The sequence below is a fragment of the Oncorhynchus tshawytscha genome, linkage group LG14 (assembly GCF_018296145.1).
Source record: "Oncorhynchus tshawytscha isolate Ot180627B linkage group LG14, Otsh_v2.0, whole genome shotgun sequence".
NCBI lineage: Eukaryota > Metazoa > Chordata > Actinopteri > Salmoniformes > Salmonidae > Oncorhynchus > Oncorhynchus tshawytscha.
The window spans coordinates 32,715,383-32,741,320 of record NC_056442.1 but is presented as its reverse complement, the minus strand read 5'-3'; the positions used below and the strand labels follow the sequence as shown (position 1 = coordinate 32,741,320).

Here is a 25,938-nt window from a genome sequence, read left to right as displayed (position 1 = left end):
CGCGCTTTGAAGACAATACAGTGCCACAGACACAAACCGCTACCAAAGACTGTGGGCTCTCCTTCTCCGTGGCCGATGTGAGTAAAACATTTAAACGTGTTAACCCTCGCAAGGATGCCGGCCCAGACGGCATCCCTAGCCGAGTACTCCGAGCATTCGCAGACCATCTAGCTGGTGTGTTTACGGACTTATTGAGTCAATCCCCATCTCAGTCTGCTGTCCCCACATGCTTCAAGATGGCCACCATTATTCTTGTTCCCAAGAAAGCAAAAGGTATCTGAACTAAATAGCTATCATCCCGTAGCACTCATTCTGTCATCATGAAGCGCTTTCAGAGACTAGTCAAGGATCATATCGCCACCTTACCTGCCACCCTAGAACCTCTTCAATTTGCCAGTCTCAACGTCAACAGTGAAGAGGCAACTCCGGGATACAGGCCTTCTAGGCAGAGTTGCAAAGAAAAAGCGACATCTCAGACTGGCCAATAAAAATAAAAGATAAATATGGGCAAAAGAACAGACTCCTGACAGAGGAACTCTGCCAAAAAGGCCAGCATCCCTGAGTCGCCTCTTCACGGTTGATGTTGAGACTGGTGTTTTGCAGGTACTCTATTTAAAAACTTCTTAGGGCTGAATTTGCAGGGCGCCAAATTCGAAACAGAAATCCCATAATTAAAATTCCTCAAACATAAGTATTTCACACCATTTTAAAGATACACTTCTTGTTAATCCCACCACAGTGTCCGATTTCAAAAAGGCTTTACGGCAAAAGCACCATAAACGATTATGTTAGGTCAGAGCCAAGTCACAGAAAAACAGGCATTATTCCAGCCAAAGAGAAGAGTCACAAAAATCAGAAATAGAATTAATCACCAACCTTTGATGATCTTCAGATGACACTCATAGGACTTCATGTTACACAATACATATGTTTTGTTCGATAAAGTGCATATTTATATAAGAAAATCTCAGTATACATTGGGGCATTATGTAAAGTAGTAGAAAAACATCTGGTTATTTTGCAGAGAGCCACATCAATTTACAGAAATACTCAAATGTTGATGAAAATACAAGTGGTATACATGGAACTTTAGATACACTTCTCCTTAATGCAACCGCTGTGTCAGATTTCAAAAAAGCTTTACGGAAAAAGCAAACCATGCAATACGGTGAGTACGGTGCTCAGAGCCCAAAAGATCTGCCATATATTGTGCAGTCAACAGAAGTCAGAAATAACATTATAAATATTCACTTACCTTTGATGTTCATCAGAATGCACTCCCAGTTCCACAATAAATGTTTGTTTTGTTCAATAATGTCAATCATTTATGTCCAAATAGCTCCTTTTGTTTGGATTTGTGCACCAAACTCACGAAGGGCGTTCACTAGGAGCAGACGAAGAGTCAAAAAGTTCCGTTACAGTCCGTAGGAACATGTCAAACGTATTATAGAATCGAGAGACGAGTTTCAGAAGAAAGGTCTTTGTTTCTGGCCATTTTGAGCCTGTAATCGAACCCAAAAATGCTGATGCTCCAGATACTCAACTAGTCAAAAGAAGGCCAGTTTGAGTGCTTATTTAATCAGAACAGTTTTTAGCTGTGCTAACATAATTGCAAAAGGTTTTTCTAAATGATCAGTCAGTCATTCAATAGAAAATTACTTTTACTCAAGTATGACATTTGGGTACTTATTCCACCACTGCAATTGAGTGCAGGAAATGCAGAAATGATAAGTGCTGAAATTTGTTTTGGTTGAAGTTTAATTGAACAGTAATAGAACAATCAGAATGGAAAAAGACTAATTGAAAAAAACTTAGCGTATGTGTTGCCACTCTGGATCACTCACTACTCAAAGCAAATGTAGAACCTTTTATTATTAAATAACTACAGATACTGTCCATTTCTTTAAAAAAAAAAATTTAAAAAAAATACTGTAATATAATAATATTTTGCCCATATCACCCAGCCCTACGCATCAAATGGTTAAAAGTGTGGAAGGGCATAAAACCTTTATCAATTTACCCTCTGAAATTAATTCAACCTTTTCTTTTGAAATGGGGTTGTAGATTAATTGGCTAATAAATATAACCAATCAAATACTGACATTTTGAGCGTGTTGACGTCATTTCCGGTCACAACTTGCAGACTTGTTTTCGAGTTGCTGTGCGTTTTGATGCCAACCTATTTTGCTACCTGACAACTTTACGGTTTTAAATTTTTAATTACCGTTTATATTTTTGTTTTTTTCCCCTCAACTTTTTCACTCCGGACGCTTTATCTGGACACGATTCGTCAGGACCTCCAACAGCCGAAGCTAAGTAGTAACATTAACATGATGCCTTCTAATTGCAGTCGCTGTACTCGCCTTACGGCGAGGATAGCTGTGATGCAAGCCCAGCTTCAGACGCAATCGTTAGGCAAGGGTAATTTCAGTGTAGGAAAGGATGAAACAGCGTCTGTGCCACCAGTAAGTACAGAGGGTAGTATAAATCCCCTGGCACAGTCCCCGCAGCCGGACAACTTTCTTACGGTTTCTGGAAGGAAATGCTGTAGGAACGCTCAACCGGTGTCGCACATTTCGGCCGACAAACTTTCAACCGGTTTTCCCCATTAAGCAGCGAATCGGAGTCAGAGGTCGAGTCTTCTCTGGTCTCTACTCCTCTCGTTACGGGGTCTGAGACGCCGAAGCTTCCCACCATTAGCTCTGACAAATTGAAAACTCTAGTCATTGGCGACTCCATTACCCGCAGTATTAGACTTAAAACGAATCATCCAGCGATCATACACTGTTTACCAGGGGGCAGGGCTACCGACGTTAAGGCTAATCTGAAGATGGTGCTGGCTAAAGCTAAAACTGGCGAGTGTAGAGAGAAGAGATATTGTTATCCACGTCGGCACCAACGATGTTAGGATGAAACAGTCCGAGTTCACCAAGCGCAACATAGCTTCTGCGTGTAAATCAGCTAGAAAGATGTGTCGGCATCGAGTAATTGTCTCTGGCCCCCTCCCAGTTAGGGGGAGTGATGAGCTCTACAGCAGAGTCTCAACTCAATCGCTGGTTGAAAACTGTTTTCTGCCCCTCCCAAAAGTTAGAATTTGTAGATAATTAGCCCTCTTTCTGGGACTCACCCACAAACAGGACCAAGCCTGACCTGCTGAGGAGTGACGGACTCCATCCTAGCTTGAGGGGTGCTCTCATCTTATCTACCAACATAGACAGGGCTCTAAATCCTCTAGCTCCACAATGAAATAGGGTGCAGGCCAGGCAGCAGGCTGTTAGCCAGCCTGCCAGCATAGTAGAGTCTGCCACTAGCACAGTCAGTGTAGTTAGCTCAGCTATCACCATTGAGACCGTGTCTGTGCCTCGACCTAGGTTGGGCAAAACTAATCATGGCGGTGTTCTCCTTAGCAGTCTCACTAGGATAAAGACCACCTCCATTCCTGTCATTATTGAAAGAGATCATGATACCTCACATCTCAAAATAGGGCTACTTAATGTTAGATCCCTTACTTCAAAGGCAATTATAGTCAATGAACAAATCACTGATCATAATCTTGATGTGATTGGCCTGACTGAAACATGGCTTAAGCCTGATGAATTTACTGTGTTAAATGAGGCCTCACCTCCTGGCTACACTAGTGAACATATCCCCCGTGCATCCCGCAAAGGCGGAGGTGTTGCTAACATTTACGATAGCAAATTTCAATTTACAAACAAAAAAAAGACGTTTTCGTCTTTTGAGCTTCTAGTCATGAAATCTATGCAGCGTACTCAATCACTTTTTATAGCTACTGTTTACAGGCCTCCTGGGCCATATACAGCGTTCCTCACCGAGTTCCCTGAATTCCTATCGGACGTTGTAGTCATAGCAGATAATATTCTAATCTTTGGTGACTTTAATATTCACATGGAAAAGTCCACAGACCCACTCCAAAAGGCTTTCGGAGCCATCATCGACTCAGTGGGTTTTGTCCAACATGTCTCTGGACCCACTCACTGTCAGTCATACGCTGGACCTAGTTTTGTCCCATGGAATAAATGTTGTGGATCTTAATGTTTTTCCTCATAATCCTGGACTATCGGACCACCATTTTATTACGTTTGCAATTGCAACAAATAATCTGCTCAGACCCCAACCAAGGAACATCAAAAGTCGTGCTGTAAATTCACAGACAACACAAAGATTCCTTGATGTCCTTCCAGATTCCCTCTGTCTACCAAAGGACGCCAGAAGACAAAAATCAGTTAACCACCTAACTGAGGAACTCAATTTAACCTTGCGCAATACCCTAGATGCAGTTGCACCCCTAAAAACATTTCTCATAAGAAACTAGCTCCCTGGTACACAGAAAATACCCGAGCTCTGAAGCAAGCTTCCAGAAAATTGGAACGGAAATGGCACCACACCAAACTGGAAGTCTTCCGACTAGCTTGGAAAGACAGTACCGTGCAGTACCGAAGAGCCCTTACTGCTGCTCGATCATCCTATTTTTCTAACTTAATTGAGGAAAATAAGAACAATCCGAAATTCCTTTTTGATACTGTCGCAAAGCTAACTAAAAAGCAGCATTCCCCAAGAGAGGATGACTTTCACTTTAGCAGTGATAAATTCATGAACTTCTTTGAGGAAAAGATTATGATTATTAGAAAGCAAATTACAGACTCCTCTTTAAATCTGCGTATTCCTTCAAAGCTCAGTTGTCCTGAGTCTGCACAACTCTCTCAGGACCTAGGATCAAGAGAGACGCTCAAGTGTTTTAGTACTATATCTCTTGACACAACGATGAAAATAATCATGGCCTCTAAACCTTCAAGTAGCATACTGAAACCTATTCCAACTAAACTACTGAAAGAGCTGCTTCCTGTGCTTGGCCCTACTATGTTAAACATAATAAACGGCTCTCTAGCCACCGGATGTGTACCAAACTCACTAAAAGTGGCAGTAATAAAGCCCCTCTTGAAAAAGCCAAACCTTGACCCAGAAAATATAAAAAACTATAGGCCTATATCGAATCTCCCACTCCTCTCAAAAATTTTAGAAAAGGCTGTTGCGCAGCAACTTACTGCCTTCCTGAAGACAAACAATGTATACGAAATGCTTCAGTCTGGTTTTAGACCCCATCATAGCACTGAGACGGCACTTGTGAAGGTGGTAAATGACATTTTAATGGCATTGGACCGAGGCTCTGCATCTGTCCTCGTGCTCCTTGACCTTAGTGCTGCTTTTGATACCATCGATCACCACATTCTTTTGGAGAGATTGGAAACCCAAATTGGTCTACACGGACAAGTTCTGGCCTGGTTTAGATCTTATCTTTCGGAAAGATATCAGTTTCTCTTTGTCCTCTGACAAATCAACTGTAAATTTCGGTGTTCCTCAAGGTTCCGTTTTAGGACCACTATTGTTTTCACTATATATATTTTACCTCTTGGGGATGTTATTCGAAAACATAATGTTAACTTTCACTGCTATGCGGATGACACACAGCTGTACATTTCAATGAAACATGGTGAAGCCCCAAAATTGCCCTTGCTAGAAGCATGTGTTTCAGACATAAGGAAGTGGATGGCTGCAAACTTTCTACTTTTAAACTCGGACAAAACAGAGATGCTTGTTCTAGGTCCCAAGAAACAAAAGAGATCTTCTGTTGAATCTGACAATTAATCTTAATGGTTGTACAGTCGTCTCAAATAAAAAACTGAAGGACCTCGGCGTTACTCTGGACCCTGATCTCTCTTTTGAAGAACATATCAAGACCATTTCAAGGACAGCTTTTTTCCATCTACGTAACATTGCAAAAATCAGAAACTTTGTCCAAAAATGACGCAGAAAAATTAATCCATGCTTTTGTCCCTTCTAGGTTAGACTACTGCAATGCTCTACTTTCCGGCTACCCGGATAAAGCACTAAATAAACTTCAGTTGGTGCTAAATACGGCTGCTAGAATCCTGACTAGAACCCCAAAATTTGATCATATTACTCCAGTGCTAGCCTCTCTACACTGGCTTCCTGTCAAAGCAAGGGCTGATTAAGGTTTTACTGCTAACCTACAAAGCATTACATGGGCTTGCTCCTACCTATCTCTCTGATTTGGCCCTGCCGTACATACCTACACGTACGCTACGCTACGGTCACAAGATGCAGGCCTCCCAATTGTCCCTAGAATTTCTAAGCAAACAGCTGGAGGCAGGGCTTTCTCCTATAGAGCTCCATTTTTATGGAACGGTCTGCCTACCCATGTCAGAGACGCAAACTCTGTCTCAACCTTTAAGTCTTTACTGAAGACTCATCTCTTCAGTGGGTCATATGATTGAGTGTAGTCTGGCCCAGGAGTGGGAAGGTGAACGGAAAGGCTCTGGAGCAACGAACCGCCCTTGCTGTCTCTGCCTGGCCGGTTCCCCTCTTTCCACTGGGATTCTCTGCCTCTAACCCTATTACAGGGGCTGAGTCACTGGCTTACTGGGGCTCTCTCATGCCGTCCCTGGAAGGGGTGCGTCACCTGAGTGGGTTGATTCACTGATGTGGTCATCCTGTCTGGGTTGGCGCCCCCCCTTGGGTTGTGCCATGGCGGAGATCTTTGTGGGCTATACTCAGCCTTGTCTCAGGATGGTAAGTTGGTGGTTGAAGATATCCCTCTAGTGGTGTGGGGGCTGTGCTTTGGCAAAGTGGGTGGGGTTATGTCTCCTGACCCCTCCTGTCTCAACCTCCAGTATTTATGCTGCAGTAGTTAATGTGTCGGGAGGCTAGGGTCAGTTTGTTATATCTGGAGTACCTCTCCTGTCCTATTCGGTGTCCTGTGTTAATCTAAGTGTGCGTTCTCTAATTCTCTCCTTCTCTCTTTCTCTCTTTCTCTCTTTCTTTCTCTCTCGGAGGACCTGAGCCCTAGGACCATGCCCCAGGACTACCTGACATAATGACTCCTTGCTGTCCCCAGTCCACCTGGCCGTGCTGCTGCTCCAGTTTCAACTGTTCTGCCTTATTATTATACGACCATGCTGGTCATTTATGAACATTTGAACATCTTGGCCATGTTCTGTTATAATCTCCACCCGGCACAGCCAGAAGAGGACTGGCCACCCCACATAGCCTGGTTCCTCTCTAGGTTTCTTCCTAGGTTTTGGCCTTTCTAGGGAGTTTTTCCTAGCCTGCATTGCTTGCTGTTTGGGGTTTTAGGCTGGGTTTCTGTACAGCACTATGAGATATCAGCTGATGTAAGAAGGGCTATATAAATAAATTTGATTTGAAAAGTTGACACCTACTCCTTCCAGGGTTTTTCTTTATTTTGACTCTTTTCTACATTGTAGAGTAATAGTGAAGACATCAATTATGAAATGACACTCATGGAATCATGTAGTAACCAAAAGTTTTCAACTATTCAAATATATTTTAGGTTCTTCGAAGTAGCCACCCTTTGCCTTGATGACAGCTTTACAAAAGCTTGGCATTCTTTCATCCAGAATAAATCCATCCAGAATGCATTTCAATTAACAGGTGTGCCTTTGTGCAGGTTCATTTGTGGAATTTCTTTCTTTAATGAGTTTGAGCCAATCAGTTGTGATGTGACAAGGTAGGGGTGGAATACAGAAGATAGGGCTATTTGGTAAAATACCAAGTCAATATTAAGGCAGGAACAGCTCAAATAAGCAAAGATAAAGGACAGTCCATCATTGCTTAAAACCTGTTATGGCTGCGATCCCTGTACAGGAATCAACATCAGGGGAAATTTCAGAGTGACAACTAAAAATACGTCGTAACAAACATTCTTGAAAATGCAAGTGTCTTACATCCTTCAAAAGATTAGGATCTTGGTAATCAAACTCCATTTTCCAATTTAAAATAGCTATTACAGAGAACAAATACCATGCTTTTGTTTAAGAGCAATCAACCTAAACATTTTCCACCATGACAGTTTTTACACATTCACATCTTTAGGTAAAATTATGACTTACAATCTGATATCTTGCTCTTATTTCTCTTCCTGAGGGTCCCAGTGATCAAATGAAGTGCCGTTTTCTTTGATAAAATCAATTTTTATAGCTTAAATCGAAACATTTTGTAACCCGTTTGTGCCGTGAATTCCATCTCTATCAACTTTTTACGGAGCATTCGACGTAATTACACACGGTAAACCATCGTTTATCTAGTCATGGTTGGTTTCAGTGCATTCCTCTGGATGTTTGCAACACAGCCAAATAACATTTTTTTGCGTGTAGTATTGACCGAAGTGAACTGATTTGAAGACAACGAGCAATGACTACCCTACGCACCAATCATTTTAGCGAAGCTTCATTGATGGACTGTATTTCTGCCCAATGATCTTCTTGAAATCTAGCTGGGTAGATAGCCAATGAGCTGAGGTAAACGCCAGTATGTAATGGTGTTGGGTTGGAACACAATTCCTTGTTTGATATCGCACGCGCAACGAACTCCATTCTCGCCTTGACGATCAGAGGCTTGTTTACGCGCAGCTGTATTTCGGAAAGTGGTATTTTCAACGATTTCATTTAAGACATCATGGCGAATAAATCAGGAAAAGCGAAGTCAAAGTCAAAAGTGAAAGTGAGATTTTTTGTTTGAGGAATCTTTGAGTGTTGTGATTCAAACAGGAACTGAGGAGCTGTTTCTGCAAGGACAGGACATACTTCTGGACGGGTAAGTGCTAATGCCGTTTTATGAAATGTATATATTTATTCATTTTTTGCAAAAAAATATTTTTTATTTTAAATTTGTAATGAAATGTGTGGTTTGTTTGTGTGTGTGTGTGTGTTGGTTTGTTTGGGTATATATATATATATAGATATATATATATATATATATATATATATATATATACACCATGTCAGATATATTATTTTATTAAAATGGCATGGAGTAGAACAGCAAACACACACATGGCCACTGCGCCTGCTACTCCTCTTCATTTCCATATGAAATAGCCATTGGGTGCTGTTCAGGGGAGGGCAGGCCCTCGCCAATGGCCGGAGTTGAATGGAACAGCACTTCCCCTTAGGGACTGTTCCCTCTGCTCTATACAATACATATGTTTATTTTATGTGATAAAAGGCTCATACAATACACATATTTTTTAAATGTTTTCTTTCACAGTGATTGAGACTCCGACTGGGAGCCCCCGGTGCCAAGCTGCCCGCTCTACCTCTGCCCCCAGTGGTGTTCATATGCCACAGTTCATTACTGCAGGCATGACTGTGCCTCAGGGCCAAAAGGGCACAGCATGGAGGCGTCGTTGTGTTCTGTGTCGCATGAACTGCACCACTTATTCAGTTTGCCTCTGCTTTACATCAGAAAGAGACTGCTATGGGACATGGCACAGCAGCAAAATAATATGTTGAGGACTTCCAAAGGGTGTACTGTTTTTTTGGCGTGTGTTAGAATTGCTTTTTGATATGTTGTATATAGTTATTTGAACTGTTGTATATAGTTATAGGTCATTTCACTAATTCGGCCACTTGGGTACACAACTTCATGCTAAATGTCATGTAGCTCACCCATTCCTGAAGTTATCAGTCTGAAACTTTGCACACCTACAGTTGCCCTCTTGTGTTATCCATCAAAATTATCTCCAGCATCCTATTCTAGTACATGTGAAAGATAATACAGCAATAGAAAACAGAAAACGTATGCTCTTTTTCTCTTTTCTTCCATCAGATCTACTGTGTTATATTCTCCAACATTCAATGAACATGTCCACAAACTTCAGAATGTTTCCATTCAAATGATACCAAGAATATGCATATCCTTGCCTCTGGGGCTGAGCTACAGGCAGTTAGATTTGGGTATGTCTTCAGGTGGAAATTGAGAACAAAGGGATGCAGCCATAACAGATTAAAAGACATGAAGGTCAGTCAATACAGAAAAATTCAAGAACTTTGAAAGTTTTTTCAAGCGCAATATTGAATCTGGCTCTCACGAGGACTGCCACAGGAATGGAAGATCCAGAGTTACCTATGCTGAGGAGAGTAAGTTCATTAGAGTTACCAGCTTCAGAAACAGCAGCCAAAATAAATGCTACAGAGTCCAAGTAAGACATCAACTGTTCAGAAGAGACTGCGTGAATTAGGCCTTCATGGTTGAATTGCTGCAAAGAAACCACTACTAAAAGGACACCAATAAGAAGAGACTTGCTTTGGCCAAGAAACATGAGTAATGGACATTTAAACTGGTGGAAAAATCGGTCTTTTGGTCCGAGTCCAAATGTGAGATTTTTGGTTCCCAACCGTCATGTCTTTGAGAGACACAGTAGGTGAACGGATAATCTCTGCATGTGTGGTTCCCACCGTGAAGCATGAAGGTGTGATGGTGCTTTGCTGGTGACAAGTGATTTTATTTAGAATTCGCAGCACACTTAACTTCTTGGATATAGGGGGCGCTCTTTTAATTTATGGATAAAAAAAACGTGCCCGTTTTAAGCGCAATATTTTGTCACGAAAAGATGCTCGACTATGCATATAATTGGCAGCTTTGGAAAGAAAACTAAGGTTTCCAAAACTGCAAAGATATTATCTGTGAGTGCCACAGAACTCATGCTACAGGCGAAACCAAGATGATACTTTAACCAGGAAATGGGCAGAATTTTCGAAGCTCTGTTTTCTATTGTCTCCTTATATGGCTGTGAATGCGCCGGGAATGAGCCTGCCCTTCCTATCGTTTCTCCAAGGTGTCTGCAGCATTGTGACGTATTTGTAGGCATATCATTGGAAGATTGGCCATAAGAGACTACATTTACCACGGGTCCGCCCAGTGTCCTTTGTGTAAATTGGTGCGTAATCTACAAGCTGCACGCAATCATCCAGTGATTGAGAGGAGAGGAGGCTTTCAACGAACGATATATCATGAAGAGATATGTGAAAAACACCTTGAGGATTGGTCCTAAACAACGTTTGCCATGTTTCAGTCGATATTATGGAGTTAATTTGGAAAAAAGTTCGACGTTTTGAAGACTGAATTTTCGTTTTCTTTGGTAGCCAAACGTGACGCACCAAACGGAGCAATTTCTCCTAAACAAATCATCTTTCAGGAAAAACGGAGCATTTGCTATCTAACTGAGAGTCTCCTCATTGAAAACATCTGAAGTTCTTCAAAGGTAATGATTTTATTTGAATGATTTTCTGTTTTTTTGTGAAGAGGTTGCCTGCTAATGCTAACGCTAAATGCTACGCTAGGTGCGCTAGCTGTTACACAAATGCTTATTTTGCAATGGTTGAGAAGCATATTTTGAAAATCTGAGATGACAGTGTTAACAAAAGGCTAAGCTTGAGAGCTAGCATATTAATTTCATTTCATTTGCGATTTTCATGAATAGTTAACATTGTGTTATGCTAATGAGCTGCGGGGATAATTACACTCCTGGATACAGGTTTTCGTAGCTAAACGTGACGCACCAAACGGAGCGATTTCTCCTAAACAAATAATCTTTCAGGAAAAACTGAGCATTTGCTATCTGAGAGTCTCCTCATTGAAAACATCTGAAGTTCTTCAAAGGTAATGATTTTATTTGAATGATTTTCTGGTTTTTGTAAAAATGTTATCTGCTGATGCTAACGCTAAATGCTACGCTAGCCGCGCTAGCTGTTACACAAATGCTTATTTTGCAATGGTTGAGAAGCATATTTTGAAAATCTGAGATGACAGTGTTGTTAACAAAAGGTTAAGCTTGAGCACTAGCATATTAATTTCATTTCATTTGCGATTTTCATGAATAGTTAACGTTGCGTTATGGTAATGAGCTTGAGGCTGTATTCACGATCCCGGATCCGGGAAGGCTCGACGCAACAGGTTAACCAGCATGGCTTCCACTGCATTCTGCAGTGATAGGCCATCCCATCTGGTTTGCACATAGTCCCACTCATTTTGTTTTTCACCAGGGCAATGACCCAACACACCTCCAGGCTGTGTAAGGGCTATTTTACCAGGAAGGAGAGTGATGAGTGCTGCATCAGATGACCTGGCCACACAATTTGAGATGGTTTGGGATGAGTTGGACCACAGACTGAAGAAAAAGCAGCGAACAAGTGCTCAGCATATGTGGGAACTCCTTCAAGACTGTTGGAAAAGTATTCCAGGTGAAGCTGGTTGAGAGAATTCCAAGAGTATGTAAAGCTGTCAAGGCAAAGGGTGGCTATTGATTTGTTCACTTTTTTAAACTTGTGGTTCCTACATGATTCCATGTGTTATTTCATAGTTTTGATGCTTCGAAATTGCCACCCGTTGCTTATTTGAGCTGTTATTGCCATAATGGTGCGGCAGGTAGCCTAGTGGTTAGAGCGTTGGGCTAGTAACTGAAAGGTTTCTGAATCGAATCCCCGAGCTGACAAGGTATATCTGTCGTTCTGCCCTGAAGGCAGTTTAACCCACTGTTCCTCGGGAGGCCATCATTGTAAATTTGAATTTGTTCTTAACCGACTTGCCTAGTTATATTTAAAATAAAATGGACTTTGTCTTTTACACAATGGGGCAATCTTCTGTATCTTGAGACAGCACAACTGATTGGCTCAAATGGAAGGAAAGAAATTCAACAAATGTTAAAGTAAATAAAAACCCTGGACTAGGTGTCAACTTTTTACTGGTACTGTGTGCGTGCATACAGTGCATTCAAAGTATTCAGACCCCTTGACTTTCCAAATTTTGTTGTGTTTTGTCTCATTCTAAACTTGTTTTTTTTTAAATAACTCAGCAACCTACACACAATACCTCATAATGAATTAGTGATTTTTTTGTGTGTGTAATTTTTGCAAATGTCTTTAACATAAACTGATATCTTATTCAGGGCGGCAGGTAGCCTAGTGGTTAGAGCGTTGGGCCAGTAACCGAAATATTGCTAGAGCGAATCACCGAGCAGACAAGGTAAAAATCTGTCATTCTGCCCCTGAACAAGGCAGTTAACCCACTGTTCCTAGGCCGTCGTTGTAATTAAGAATGTTCTTAACTGACTTGCCTAGTTTAAATAAAGCTAAAATAAAAAAACAAGTATTCCTACCCTTTGCTATGAGACTCGAAATTGAGCTCTGGTGCATCCTGTTTCCATTGATCATCCTTGCTGTTTCTTCTACTTGATTGGAGTCCACCTGTGGTAAATCCAATTGACGAGATATAATTTGGATAGGCACACACCTGTCTATATAAAAGGTCCCACCATTGGCAGTGCATGTCAGAGCAAAAACCAAGCCATGAGGTCGAATGGAGAGCTCCGAGACAGGATTTTGTCGAGGGTCACTTTTGGGGAGGAGTACCAAAACAGTTCTGCAGCATGGAAGGTCCAAGAACAGTGGATTCCAACATTCTTGGAATAAGTTTGCAACTACCAAGAAATCCTAGAGCTGGGGTGAAGGGCCTAGGTCAGGGAGGTGACCAAGAACCCGATGGTCACTCCAGAGTTCCTCTGTGGAGATGGGAGAATCTTCCAGAAGGACAACCATATCTGCAGCACTCCACCCATCAGGCCTTTATTGTAGAGTGGCCAGACAGAAGCCACTCAGTAAAAGTCATGACAGCCCACTTGGAGTTAGCCAAAAGGCATCTAAAGACTCTCAGACCATGAGAAAGAAGATTCTTTGGTCTGATGAAACCAAGATTGAAATCTTTGCCCTGAATGCAAAATGTCATGTCTGGAGTAACCTGGCACCATCCCTACGGTGAAGCATGGTGATGGCAGCATCATGCTGTGGGAATGTTTTTCAGCGGCCAGGACTGGGCGACTAGTCAGGATGGAGGGAAAGATGAACTGAGCAAAGTAGATAGCCTTGAAAACCTTGTCAGGACATCAGACTGGAGCGACGGTTCACCTTCCAACAGGACAACGACCCTAAGCACACAGCCAAGACAACGAGGGAGTGGCTTCAAGACAAGTCTCAATGTCCTTGAGGCCCAGCCAGAGCCAGGACTTGAACCTGATCGAATATTTCTGGAGAGAGCTGAAAATAGCTGTGTTGCAACGTTCCCCATCCAACCTGACAGCGCTTGATGGGAGAAATTCTGAACACTTACATAAATATAACCCCCCCCACTGAAAGAAAATGTTAAAGCATTTTTATTTTTTTGGCTTTGTATTTTATGGGGTATTGTTTGTAGATTGAGGGGGTGGGGAAACTATTTTAGCCATTAGAAAAATGTTTACCCTCTAGCGAAGAGGTGGGTATTTCCTTTCCCCAAGGGCCTGATTGATGTCGCACTTTTTTCCATCCCTGGCAAACACAGCTGTTTAATCAAATTGCATTCTAAACTGAAGATCAGTTAGGTGATTAGAGTCAGGTGTTTCAGCTGGGGCTGGGGGGATTTTTTTGTTGTTGATTTGACTGGTTGAAAGAACGTTTAGGGTTAGATTTTCACAGATTCCTTTCTTTGCAAATTGAACGAGTGAAAATACAAAATCGATCGTGTATGCTGTATGGACCTTTTTAGGATATGACAAAGGATTTTCTCTAACAAAACAGCACTTCATTTTATCTCTGGGACCCTTGGGTTGATACATTCTGAAATCTTGCTCTGATTTAAGTACACATTTCACCATCAGAGTGGAATATATCAGACCTATTTTTTCGCAGTAATAGCTACTGTAAATTGGACAGTGCAGTTATATTTACGAGAATTTAAGCTTTCAGCCGATATAAGACACATATGTACGAACATTTGTTGTTTCTCTAAAAATCTGCGACAGTCGGGGCGCCTAACCCTGAGAAGTTAACATTCAAATACCATTATAGAAGGTAAAGTAAAAACAAACTGGTCCCTGCATCAATACCAGTATATCATAAAATATTATATACCGCCCAGCCCTATTGACACGTACCAACAAACTGGTCCGATCATTCTACAGTGGTCCCTGGAGTGTACTCTCAACCTGGTGTGATTAGAAACGTCCAGTTTCGATTGACGCAACAGTCAACGTTTGAGCTGGCCACCCTTTTTTCTTTTCACATTTTGCACAAACAGTCCTTACCAAGTTGTCCTGAATGTGACGTGGTTTACAATGTTTAGACATTCAAACGTTGCGACAGCATAACACAATTATCCAAACCGGAAAATGAAGGCTACATTAGTCCTGGCACTAACCGAAGAAAGATTGCCATAACACAAGCAGTCATATTTAGCGAACTCACAGCCTACAGAAACCACAATATGAATTATTAGCTAATAGCAATTACTATTGACAATTTATCACTTCACAGTTGAGCTCACCATTGATTGAAATAAACCTTTCTTTACCCATCGGATTACTAACGATTTAGAGTAGTTTGTACTCACCACCATTAGTTCTCACATCAACCAAAGACGAGACGATATGAGTTTGGTCGGTTTTCAGTACTCATGTTGAAGGGGGTATGTAGTCTACGATCATTCTCTTCCGGAAGTTTACTCAAAAGATTAGTGAACCATTCCTTCACCTCATTTTGTCATTACCTTTTTGGTCTGACAGATGTTTACGTGACCCTCCAAATGCATTGTATATTGTCAACAAACATGGTGCCACACATAGCTGAACATTAGGCTCATCATAAATCAGTTCAACCTTCAAAAATGTATTTCAACCACATCATATAGTTTCCATCACAATCTACTCAATCGGAATGCATGATTTGCACCAGTTCTTGAAACCGTGAATAAAACTAAATAAATTAGCATACAGAATGTATGTATACAGTAGAAATGACAACACGATATATAGAAAATAAGGCACTTAATTTAATAGGAACGCACACGTCCAAAGTTACTATTTTTAAGGAAAAACAACAATTCACAGAATGCGAGCACCAGCCAGAAAATGTGCCAGGGGAAAAAGGTTTGTGCAAGACTGTGCAAATGTCTGCATAATTCATCTGTGGAAATGCTTGGGATCTCCACGAAGAGAGAAAATTACGGAGCCGGTCAAAGCCTCAAACATAAATGGTCCGCAACAGTGAAATGTGCTAATTTGTGTGAATTAATATAGAAGCGGAACACACCTCAATTCAAACGGTTGTCAGAAAATAATTGGAAATTGACAAGTGGAAACATAGCCTATACATGATTAGCAGGCCGCACGGGTTAACTCTCCCGTTGCGTAATAATCATATTTTTAACAGTGACATCACGTGCATTAAACTTCATTTTTTTTGTAAACAAAATAGCTCACACTAGGATGACCGTTAGAGCTATTTGGAACTCGCGTTAAAAAGGTTAATAATAATACCATAAAGTAGGCTTAGTTCACTTATTATTGGTCTGTGAGATAGGTGGGTATGTCACAGTCAATACTCAGCCAGCTAATGCATCCCCTTTAGCAGTGGAGGCACCAGTTAAAATGGAATTGACTGGTTTGGGATTAGATTAGAGGAGCCCAGCATGGTTCGGGCACTTAGTGTAGGAGTGCAGTATGGAGTGCTATCTAAACAGCTGTGAATCTGCACAGGGAAAGGGAGTGAAATGAAGGTAATTCTGACTGTAGTATTTACCAGTACCAACCAAGTCAGTTTCCCCACTCCATACAGAGGCAATGACATGGTACTGATCTGCTGGTTGGAGGGTCAGTGAGCTCTACAACACATGGAGGTGAGGTGTGTGTTTGTGTGTCTAGCTTGGAAATGTTGAGTCAGCTACAAATGCACACCACACACAAAATATGCATGGTGAACACAATCTGACGTAGATTCGTCATACAACTAATGGCCTCTTCCACTAGTAGCAAGCATAATGGGATTTGGTGGGCTCTGCAGTGGCCGCGCCTCTCAGCAGTCAAGGGCAGACTAAACCTACCAGGTGTTACATTGTTCAGCTTGAATGTTAAAAAAAAAAGAAAAAAGAAATGGGGTAGAGGAGAGCGCAAGAGGGAGAAATCAAGAGAAGGGGCGATACCAACGAGGGAGAGTGGGGGAGCACAGGCTTTAGATTACCAACTCATGTATTCAGCTTTTAGCAGTAGAGAGGACTAGCGGCAAGACCCACAAGTCAGGTTCAGTTAGATTAGCCTGCTGAAGTACACTACATGCTTGTGTAATGTATACAAAGCACATTTGTCCAACATTTAATGCACTAGGTTCAACAAGCAAAAACATCCTCTAACAGGAACAGGTTTCAAGAAATATGCTCTGAGAAATGTATGTTATCATGGTCTGAGCACCAGCATTTTTCAGTGTAGTTAGAACAGTTGTGTCACACACAATCAGGTCTGTGCATATCTGACAGGCTGGATATTAGAACATATTAATGATGGACCCCTTGCCAGCCCACCCAGCCAAACTCGATACCCAGCCCACCAGAAGCACGCCACAGGGGTGAGTGTGTCGACAAGGTGGACAGGTGTGAGCCATTTCCCATAGGAGCCAGCTGCCACACCCAATACAGAGCACAGGGAGTGATTGAGCTTGTTGTACCACTACAGCAATATATCGGCCGACAAAATGTGTTCATTTGATGACGTCTCCATGTTTAGCATATTCAGGAACGTCAGCTGACAATTCCACAGGGAGAGACGAAAAGCTTAGCTATCCCAAAAAGAAACGGCATGGAAAAGTTACGTAACAATCAAGAGTGAAAAACGGCATCGATTTAAAAAAATAAATAAACAGGCCTCCATTTTCCAGTCAGTCACAGATGCGGATCAAAGGTCTGTGTGAGTGTGTACTGTCTGTCTTCAGGTTCCCTTCACTGCTATTCTGTACCATTAGCCTCAGCCTGTACATTCATTTAGCTTCAGCCTGTACATGTACTTTCACTGTTTATTAATAATCTGTAACATTCATGATGCAGCTACGCCAGAGCAGTCACAGCCAGTGGGGGCTGCTGAGAAGGAACACAGTCACACGAAACATATTTGACTAAAGACCTGGAAAATACTAAGAGGTTCTTTGTGAAGCAGGAAAAAATAAAGACGCTTTAACGTCTTCCTCATAATAAGGGGGGGGGGGCTCTGTCGTGGCCTCTGGGCTTGAATCCACTGACCATGGAAAAACAAAATACGTGCTTTTCATTGGTTCTAGAAATAAGAATAGAAAAGGACTGGTTGCAAAAAATATATATTTTGTAATCATAACAGCTGATAAAATAGGCCTGACACCTAAGACAAATATTTTTGTTTTCAGAATAAGGCTTCATATATATATATATATATACACACACAATTTACATAAGTGAGGAAGACCTCCAAGAACCAAAGTTTCTCAAAAAAGTCTAGTCTTACAAAACCAGCACACAAATGTCTTCCCCATTCTTTCTCCCTGAACTAACTCTCTCTATGGTGACATGTCTTATATATCAGTGAGCAAAATGCATTCTTCTACTAGACTTTCTCTTTCAAAAAGCATCAGCAATTTATAGAAGCTTTCACACATGCCCTGAAGAACCACCTCTCTCCAGCTCAATCTGACAGTTGAGTTGAGACAAAAGCAATGGCAGAGGGGAGGAAGTTTTAAATAGAACGGGAACAAGATCCATTTGTGTGCGGCTTGATAACAAACCATGAAGAGGGTGAGGGAGGGGAACAGGGGTCATAGAGTATTGAGAAGGCCGGGGCAGGCGGGCAGTCAGCTGGTAGCAGTCACCATTTCCCTCCAGTCAGTCCATTGTTTTAGATGTAATGACTCAAGATGTCTACCCGGTTTCCCACCAGGGTTCACAGAACACAGAGCGGGACTGGCGGTTGGTCTGTCACACAGATCGGAGTGGGTGTTTTACTGTCAAGAGCCTTCTCTTAAAACACCAGGGCCAACAGACTCCACAATAGATGGAATGCAACAGATGCTGGTCCTCATCGGCCTGGCGGCTCGCATGGAGCAATGGTCCCATACTGGTTTCCTGTAGTGCGTGTCCAGGCATTACATAACGGAGTAGAAGGAGAAGAATGTGAGGAGCCTGCTCAGTGTTCTGATTAAAGAGCATGGAGGATTAGAAATCCAACGGAACACTCAATAGCGATACTGAGAGTTCCTTTGGCCCCATGTCTTCGAAGGCTAAACTAAAACAGTTTCAAGAGAATGACGAGTGTTCTGTCATGTGAATGACCGACACATTCATTGTCAACCTACCTCATTACAGATAAGGTAACAGCACTAACTTAGTTCATCAATGCAAATAAAAGATGCATTGTTAGGCTAACTCTTCCTAACACAATATTACAGATACATTTTCAAAACGCAGATCATTAAACCATTTCAACCGGTTATTTTTCTGCTTCAATAGAGTGATCAGGGGCATGCAACTCGTTTTCCTTCACAAAGTACATTTGGTGCAACACATTCGGCAGAAAATAGCTTCAGATGACAACAGAAAGGCAATGCTATTTGGCCAGCAGCCACATAGCTAGCTAAGAAAATGAGCTTATAATGAAAATGCTAGGTATTTTTTTTGCAAAAACAAATGCACGATCATAATATTTCTAATGTTTATCAGAAAAATGTAGCCAGCTACATTTCCTAATGTTTTCAAGTTAATCTAACATTCTGAAAAAAGAAAAAAAAAGTACTGTGAGAAGTGGCTCCACAACAGTCAGAGCTCTGTCTGCTGATAGAACACCGGTTCGTGAATGTAGCTATTTCATTGATAACGAGAGCTTATTATTACAACAAGCATTTTTGATCTGAGTTTACAAAACACATCGATATAAAACACATCAAGATATAAAAACACAAGTATTTTTCATTCCTGCATTGTGACCCCAGAAATGGGTGTTAATTAAACGCATAACCTTTGACATCTCTCCCCTCCTATAGATCTGAAATCCCCTTACCCCAGGCCGAGCTCAGATACACACACACACACACACACACACACACCCTCCCCACATATCTTCACCTTACACAACTCTCATCATGCATCTGATCTGACACAGGGCTGTGTTAACCCTATCCCCCACCTCAGGAGTTAATTACCAGGTTCATAGACACCGCAGGGATGGTTACACACCTACCCTGTTATTTCTGGCTACAACAGTGTCTCCACTGCTATTGGCTTCAACATCGACCCTGACTTACTGCAGAGATGAACACATCTCTGTGTGTGTGGGGAGAACTCCGCAAATCAATGCCTCTGGCTAACGATTCGCGGGACAACACACATGGGACTGTCTGGACTTCCACAAAGTACAAAAGCCATTGTATACCTCAGACCATTTCCTTGGCCACAAGCTAAAGAGATCTCCTCTGCACTAGGAATATTAGGCTGTGTCATCATCCACATCCTTTGTTATATTCTGCCTCATGCCATCTTTTGGGTTACTGAGGCCAAACTGAATAGTGATCAATAACATTTGAGATAGGAAGGAGGAGATCAATATATTTGGGCTGGGGACCTCAGGGGTGTCTGGGACCCAAGCACCCCACCTAACTACAGATCATTGATTCTTCCTGGATGGGCCTGATAGTTTTAGTTATTATTGTTCACCTCAGTTGGTCGGTTTCAAAAATCAATGCACATCTTGTGCTGTGAGTGAGTTGGCATTTTCCTTCACTACATCCATGTCTGTCTGATGAGAACAATGGTAACTACTAGCTAGAGATGCGTTGCTTTGTGTCTCTGGAATGGATCGAATGGTTAACAAGGCATAGAAGGTTTGCACTTTGCAGTGGGGCTAGGAAGAAAATGCAATTTTCAGTGTTCACCTGCTTTCCCCACTTTGCTGAATACAGATGCAAGTATTGAGCTCATGGGGCTTCTAGCCCACCTAATAAAGACATTAACCAGCCACAGTCCCTGATAGAGTTACTGCTGATGTCACAGGTACTGCTGATGTCACATGGCTGTGTTATTCAGGGTGGCTCTAGGGAACAGCTGGTGGTGGATATCAAAGACAGGGCAGCTCAGCAAGTTATTGCAACAAAATTGTAGGTTGTGTGTTTTAACATGGTTGGTCGTGTATGTGTTACTCACAGTTCGTCTCGTTGCCGTTGTGACAGCACCATGGTGGCAGCAGGGATATGTGGGCGGGGCCAGGGATGGTCGAGCACAAGGCGTGGCTTGCAGCTGCTGCAGTTTCCCCAGTCAGAAGATCAGATCAGTTCAATCTAATGAACACCAGACACACTGACAGTGATGGCGTTCCGATGCACAACAACGACGCCGGCTAACTGGGGGATGGAGGCTCTGCCACTAACGCAGGACTCTGCCCCCCAAAAGCTCTGGCTTCAGGAACAAGACGAGGATAACGCCTGCAGTAGGGTTACCAGTCAGTTCTAAACCGCATCTGGAAAGAGAAAGAGCAGGAAGAATATGAGCATGAGAGAAAGTTGAGAGAGAGAAAAGGAGAGCGAGCGGTCAGTATTATGCATGACAGACACCACATGGAACTGGGGATGGGGACGAGAACATTCATATGACAGTAAAGATCATGTGTCTAAAGCAGAGGTGGGCACATTTTTGGGCACAAGGATCGCGTCGTGATTTAGAAATTAAACGGAGGGCTACATTTTTTGGGGGACCAAATGTTTGTTAAAATCAATTTGCGGGGCATCCCGAGTGGCGCAGCGGTCTAAGGCACTGTGCCTTAGTGCTTGAGGCGTCACTACAGACCCAGGTTCGATCCCAGGCTGTGTCACAGCTGGCTGTGACTGGGAGATCCACGAGGCTGCGCACAATTGGCCCAGTGTTGCCCGAGTTAAGAGAGGGTTTGGCAGGCTGAGATTTCCTTGTCCCATCGCGATCTAGACTCCTGTGGCGGGCCGGGCGCATGCAAGCTGACAGTCGCCAGGTGTACGGTGTTTCCTCCGACATATTGGTGCGGCTGGCTTCCGGGTTAAACGAGCATTGTGTCAAGAAGCAGTGCGGCTTGGCTGGGTCGTGTTTTGGAGAACTCACGAGTCTCGACCGTCACCTCTCCTGCGTCCGTACGAGAGTTGCAGCGATGGGACAATTGGATACCACGAAATTGGGGAGAAAAAAAGGAGGTACTTCCTCCAGCCCACGAGACAAAAAAAATAAACTACAATGTGTGCCCCGTTTTACTCCCCAATTTTGTGGGCCCCCTTGGTCTAAAGCCATCTCGTCACAATACTGAGAACCAGAAAGATATGGAGAGGTCACAATAATGCAGCTGACCTCTTGAATCAATAGACTGTAATATACTTAAGGCTTGGTCAACAATGTGACACCCCGCAAGAATTCAAAACATCCTCATTTTCATCAGGTGAGTCACCTGTACAACTCTCCCAATAACCCCTCTTCTTCTAACTTCCACCAACAACCCACTACTCCAGCCCTATGAGGTAGTCTGGTCATGTCACGGTGGCAGTTCAGTCTGGAGCCCTTGGTTCACCCTGTAGGGAGACCCTGACACATGCAGGATAGAGAGATGACCCAGATTCATCCAGCTGAAGGCAGCCCACTTCCGTTCCCATCCCAATGGCTGTCCAATAGAACAGTAGAAAGCAGGACAGACTAATGGCTGACTCTACAGCCAAATCTCCAGGCAGACCCAAACTAATTTTGGGTCTGAATTGGCTGATAACAATACAAATTAAATCAACTGACAAGGGCTTCAAAACAACAGGGCTCAAATAATTATTTTAATAATTCAATCAATCGCCTTTTTAGTCTCATGGTTTCTAAGAGGTCGACCGATTAATTGAGCCAATTTCAAGTTTTCATAATCGGAAATCAGTATTTTTTTACACCGATTTAAAAAACCTTTTACACCTTTATTTATACTTTATTTAACTAGGCAAGTCAGTTAAGAACACATTTTCAATGATGGCCTAGGAACGGTGGGTTAACTGCCTTGTTCAGGGGCAGAAAGACAGATTTTTACCTTGTCAGCTCGGGGATTCAATCTTGCAACCTTACAGTTAACTAGTCCAACGCTCTAACCACCTGATTACATTGCACTCTACGAAGAGCCTGCCTGTTACACGAATGCAGTAAGCCAAGGTAAGTTGCTAGCAAGCATGAACCTTTTTGGGATAGGGGGCAGCATTTTCACATTTGGATGAATAACGTGCCCAGAGTGAACCGCCTCCTACTCTGTCCCAGATGCTAATATATGCATATTATTATTGGATAGAAAACACTGGCATTTCTAAAACTGTTTGAATGATGTCTGTGTATAACAGAACTCATGGCAGGCAAACCTGAGAAAAATCCAACCAGGAAGTGGGACATCTGAGGTTTGTAGTTTTTCAAAGCTTGGCCTACCGAGTACACATTGAGATATGGATGAGGTTGCACTTCCTAGGGCTTCCACGAGATGTCAACTGTCTTTTGAAACTTGAATGAGGATTCTACATTTAAGGAGGGGCTCATGAGACCTGTTTGAGTCAGTGGTCTGGCAGAGAGTCTCGGTCTCATGACGCGAGCTCCCGACAGAGTTACCTCTGGTTCCAGTGCCTTTTCTGAAGACAAAGCAATTCTCCGGTTGGAACATTATTGATGTTATATGTTAAAACATCCTAGCAATCAATTCCATACATTCCTTTAGAAACATGTCAAACGATGTAACAGAACTTTTCGAGTTTTGTCTGGACGAAGTATCTGTGCCTCATGAAGATGGATTACTGGGCTGAACACGCTAACAACAAGTGGCTATTTGGACATAAATGGAACAAAATCAGTCATTTATTGTCAAACTGGGATTCCTGGGAGTGCCTTCTGATGAAGATCAAAGGTAAGTGAATATTTATGGTGTTATTTCTAACTTTGTTGATTCCAAAATGGCGGCTATTCCTCTGGCTGTTTTGGGTTCTGAGCGCAGTTCTCAGATTATGCTTTTTCCGTAAAGTTTTTAAAAAATCTGGCACAGCGGTTGCATTAAGGAGAAGCATATCTTTAATTCTGTGAATAACACTAGGATCTTTTATCAATGTTTATTATGAGTGTTTCTGCAAAAATCACTGGATATTTTGGAATCAAAACATTACTGCACGTAAGGCGCCAATGTAAGCAGATTTTTGGATATAAATATGCACATTATCAAACAAAACAGACATGTATTGTGTAACATGATGTCCTATGAGTGTCATCTGATGATCAAAGGTTCGTGATTCATTTTATCTATATTTCTGCTTTTTGTGACTCCTATCTTTGGCTGGAAAAATGGCTGTGTGTGTTTTTCGACTTGGCGGTGATCTAACATAATCATATGTTGTGCTTTAGCTGTAAAGCATTTTTGGACACAATGGGTAGATTAACAAGATGTTTATCTTTCATTTGCTGTATTGGACTTGTTAACCTCTCTAGGGTAGGGGGCAGCATTTGGAATTTTGGATGAAAAGCATGCCCAAATTAAACAGCCTGCTACTCGGGCCCATAAGATATGATATGCATATAACTGGTAGATTTGGAAAGAAAACACTAAAGTTTCCAAAACTGTTAAAATAGTGTCTGAGTATAACAGCACTGATTTGGCAGGCGAAAACCTGAGAAAAATCCATTCAGGAAGTAGTTTGTTGGTTTTGTAGTTATCTATTCAATGCCATTACAGTATCCATTGACTTAGGGCTCAATTGGCAGTTCCTATGTCTTCCACTAGATGTCAGTCTTTAGAAATTGTTTCAGGCTTGTATTCTTATAAATGAGGGAGTAAGACCAGTCTGAATGAGTGGACCCTACCGTGTCGCAGAGCTTTTTCATGCGCAATCCCGAGAGAGTGCATTTCTTGTTTACCTTTTATATTGACAACGTTATTGTCTGGTGGAAATATTATAGAACATTTAGGCTAAAAACAACCTGAGGATTGAATATAAACATTGTTTGACATGTTTCTATGAACTTTACAGATACAATTTGGATTTTGTCTGCCTGTTTTGACTGAGTTTGAGCATGTGGATTACTGAAGACGCAAACAAAACAATCGTTTTTTGGACATAAGAATTTATCGTACAAAATTAACATTTACTGAGTAAATGAATGTCGTCTTCTGATTGCCACCATATGAAGAGCAAAGGTAAGGGATTAATTTTCTCTCCATTTCTGAGTTTTGTAACACTTCCGCTTGGCTGGTTACGGTTTGTAATAATTTGTCAACTGGGCTGTGTTCTGGGCTAGGTATGCTTTTGCCGAAAAGCATTTTATAAATCTGACACCGTGGTTGGAGAAGAAGTTCATCTTTAAACCTATGTAAAATGTTTTGTTTTCTGAATTTTTATAATGAGCATTTCTGTATTTGAATTTGGCGCTCTGCAATCTCACTGGATGTTGGCCAGATGGGACGCTAGTATCCCACATACCCTAGAGGAGGTTAATGTGTGAAAGGTACATATTTCTAAAGAATATTTAGCGCGCTGCCTTTTCAGCGGAACGTTGTCGAGGTGTTCCGCTAGCGGAACCCCCTGAGCTAGAAAGGTTCAACTTCTTATAAAAATGTTAAAATCAATCATAATCACCAGTTAACTACACATTGTTGATGATATTACTAGTTTATCTAGCGTGTCCTGCGTTGCATATAATCGATGCGGTGCGTATTTGTGAAAAAGGACTGTCGTCGCTCCAATGTGTACCTAACCATAAACATCAATGCCTTTCTTAAAATCAATACACAGAAGTATATATTTTTTAACCTGCATATTTAGCTAAAAGAAATCCAGGTTAGCAGGCAATATTAACCAGGTGAAATTGTGTCACTTCTCTTGCGTTCATTGCACGCAGAGTCAGGGTATATGCAACAGTTTGGGCCGCCTGGCTCATTAAAGAATTTTAGAATAATAATGACATAACATTGCACAACCTTCAATGTAACAAGAATATTTAGACTTAGGGATGCCACCCGTTAGATAAAATACAGAACGGTTTCGTATTTCACTGAAAGAATAAACGTCTTGTTTTCGAGATGATAGTTTCCGGATTCGACCATATTAATGACCGAAGGCTCATATTTCTGTGTGTTATTATGTAATAACTAAGTCTGATTTGATAGAGCAGTCTGACTGAGCAATGGTAGGCAGCAGAAAGCTCGTAAGCATTCATTCCAAAAGCACTTTCGTGCGTTTTGCCAGCAGCTCTTCGCAAGCACAGCACTGTTTATGACTT

The 25,938-nt window shown here is 41.9% G+C and overlaps 1 protein-coding gene across 3 annotated transcripts in view; it reads right to left on the bottom strand.

The window, feature by feature from the left end:
- The window catches only part of LOC112267040 (lissencephaly-1 homolog A), a 92,418-nt gene that overhangs the window by 37,846 nt on the left and 28,634 nt on the right, over window positions 1–25,938 (bottom strand). For all 3 annotated transcript variants that reach the window (XM_024445047.2, XM_024445046.2, XM_024445049.2), the window contains exon 2: window positions 20,854–21,166. In XM_024445047.2, coding sequence (XP_024300815.1) covers window positions 20,854–20,885 — 32 coding nt within the window. In that variant the 5' untranslated portion in view covers window positions 20,886–21,166. The remainder of the gene's footprint in view (window positions 1–20,853; window positions 21,167–25,938) is intronic.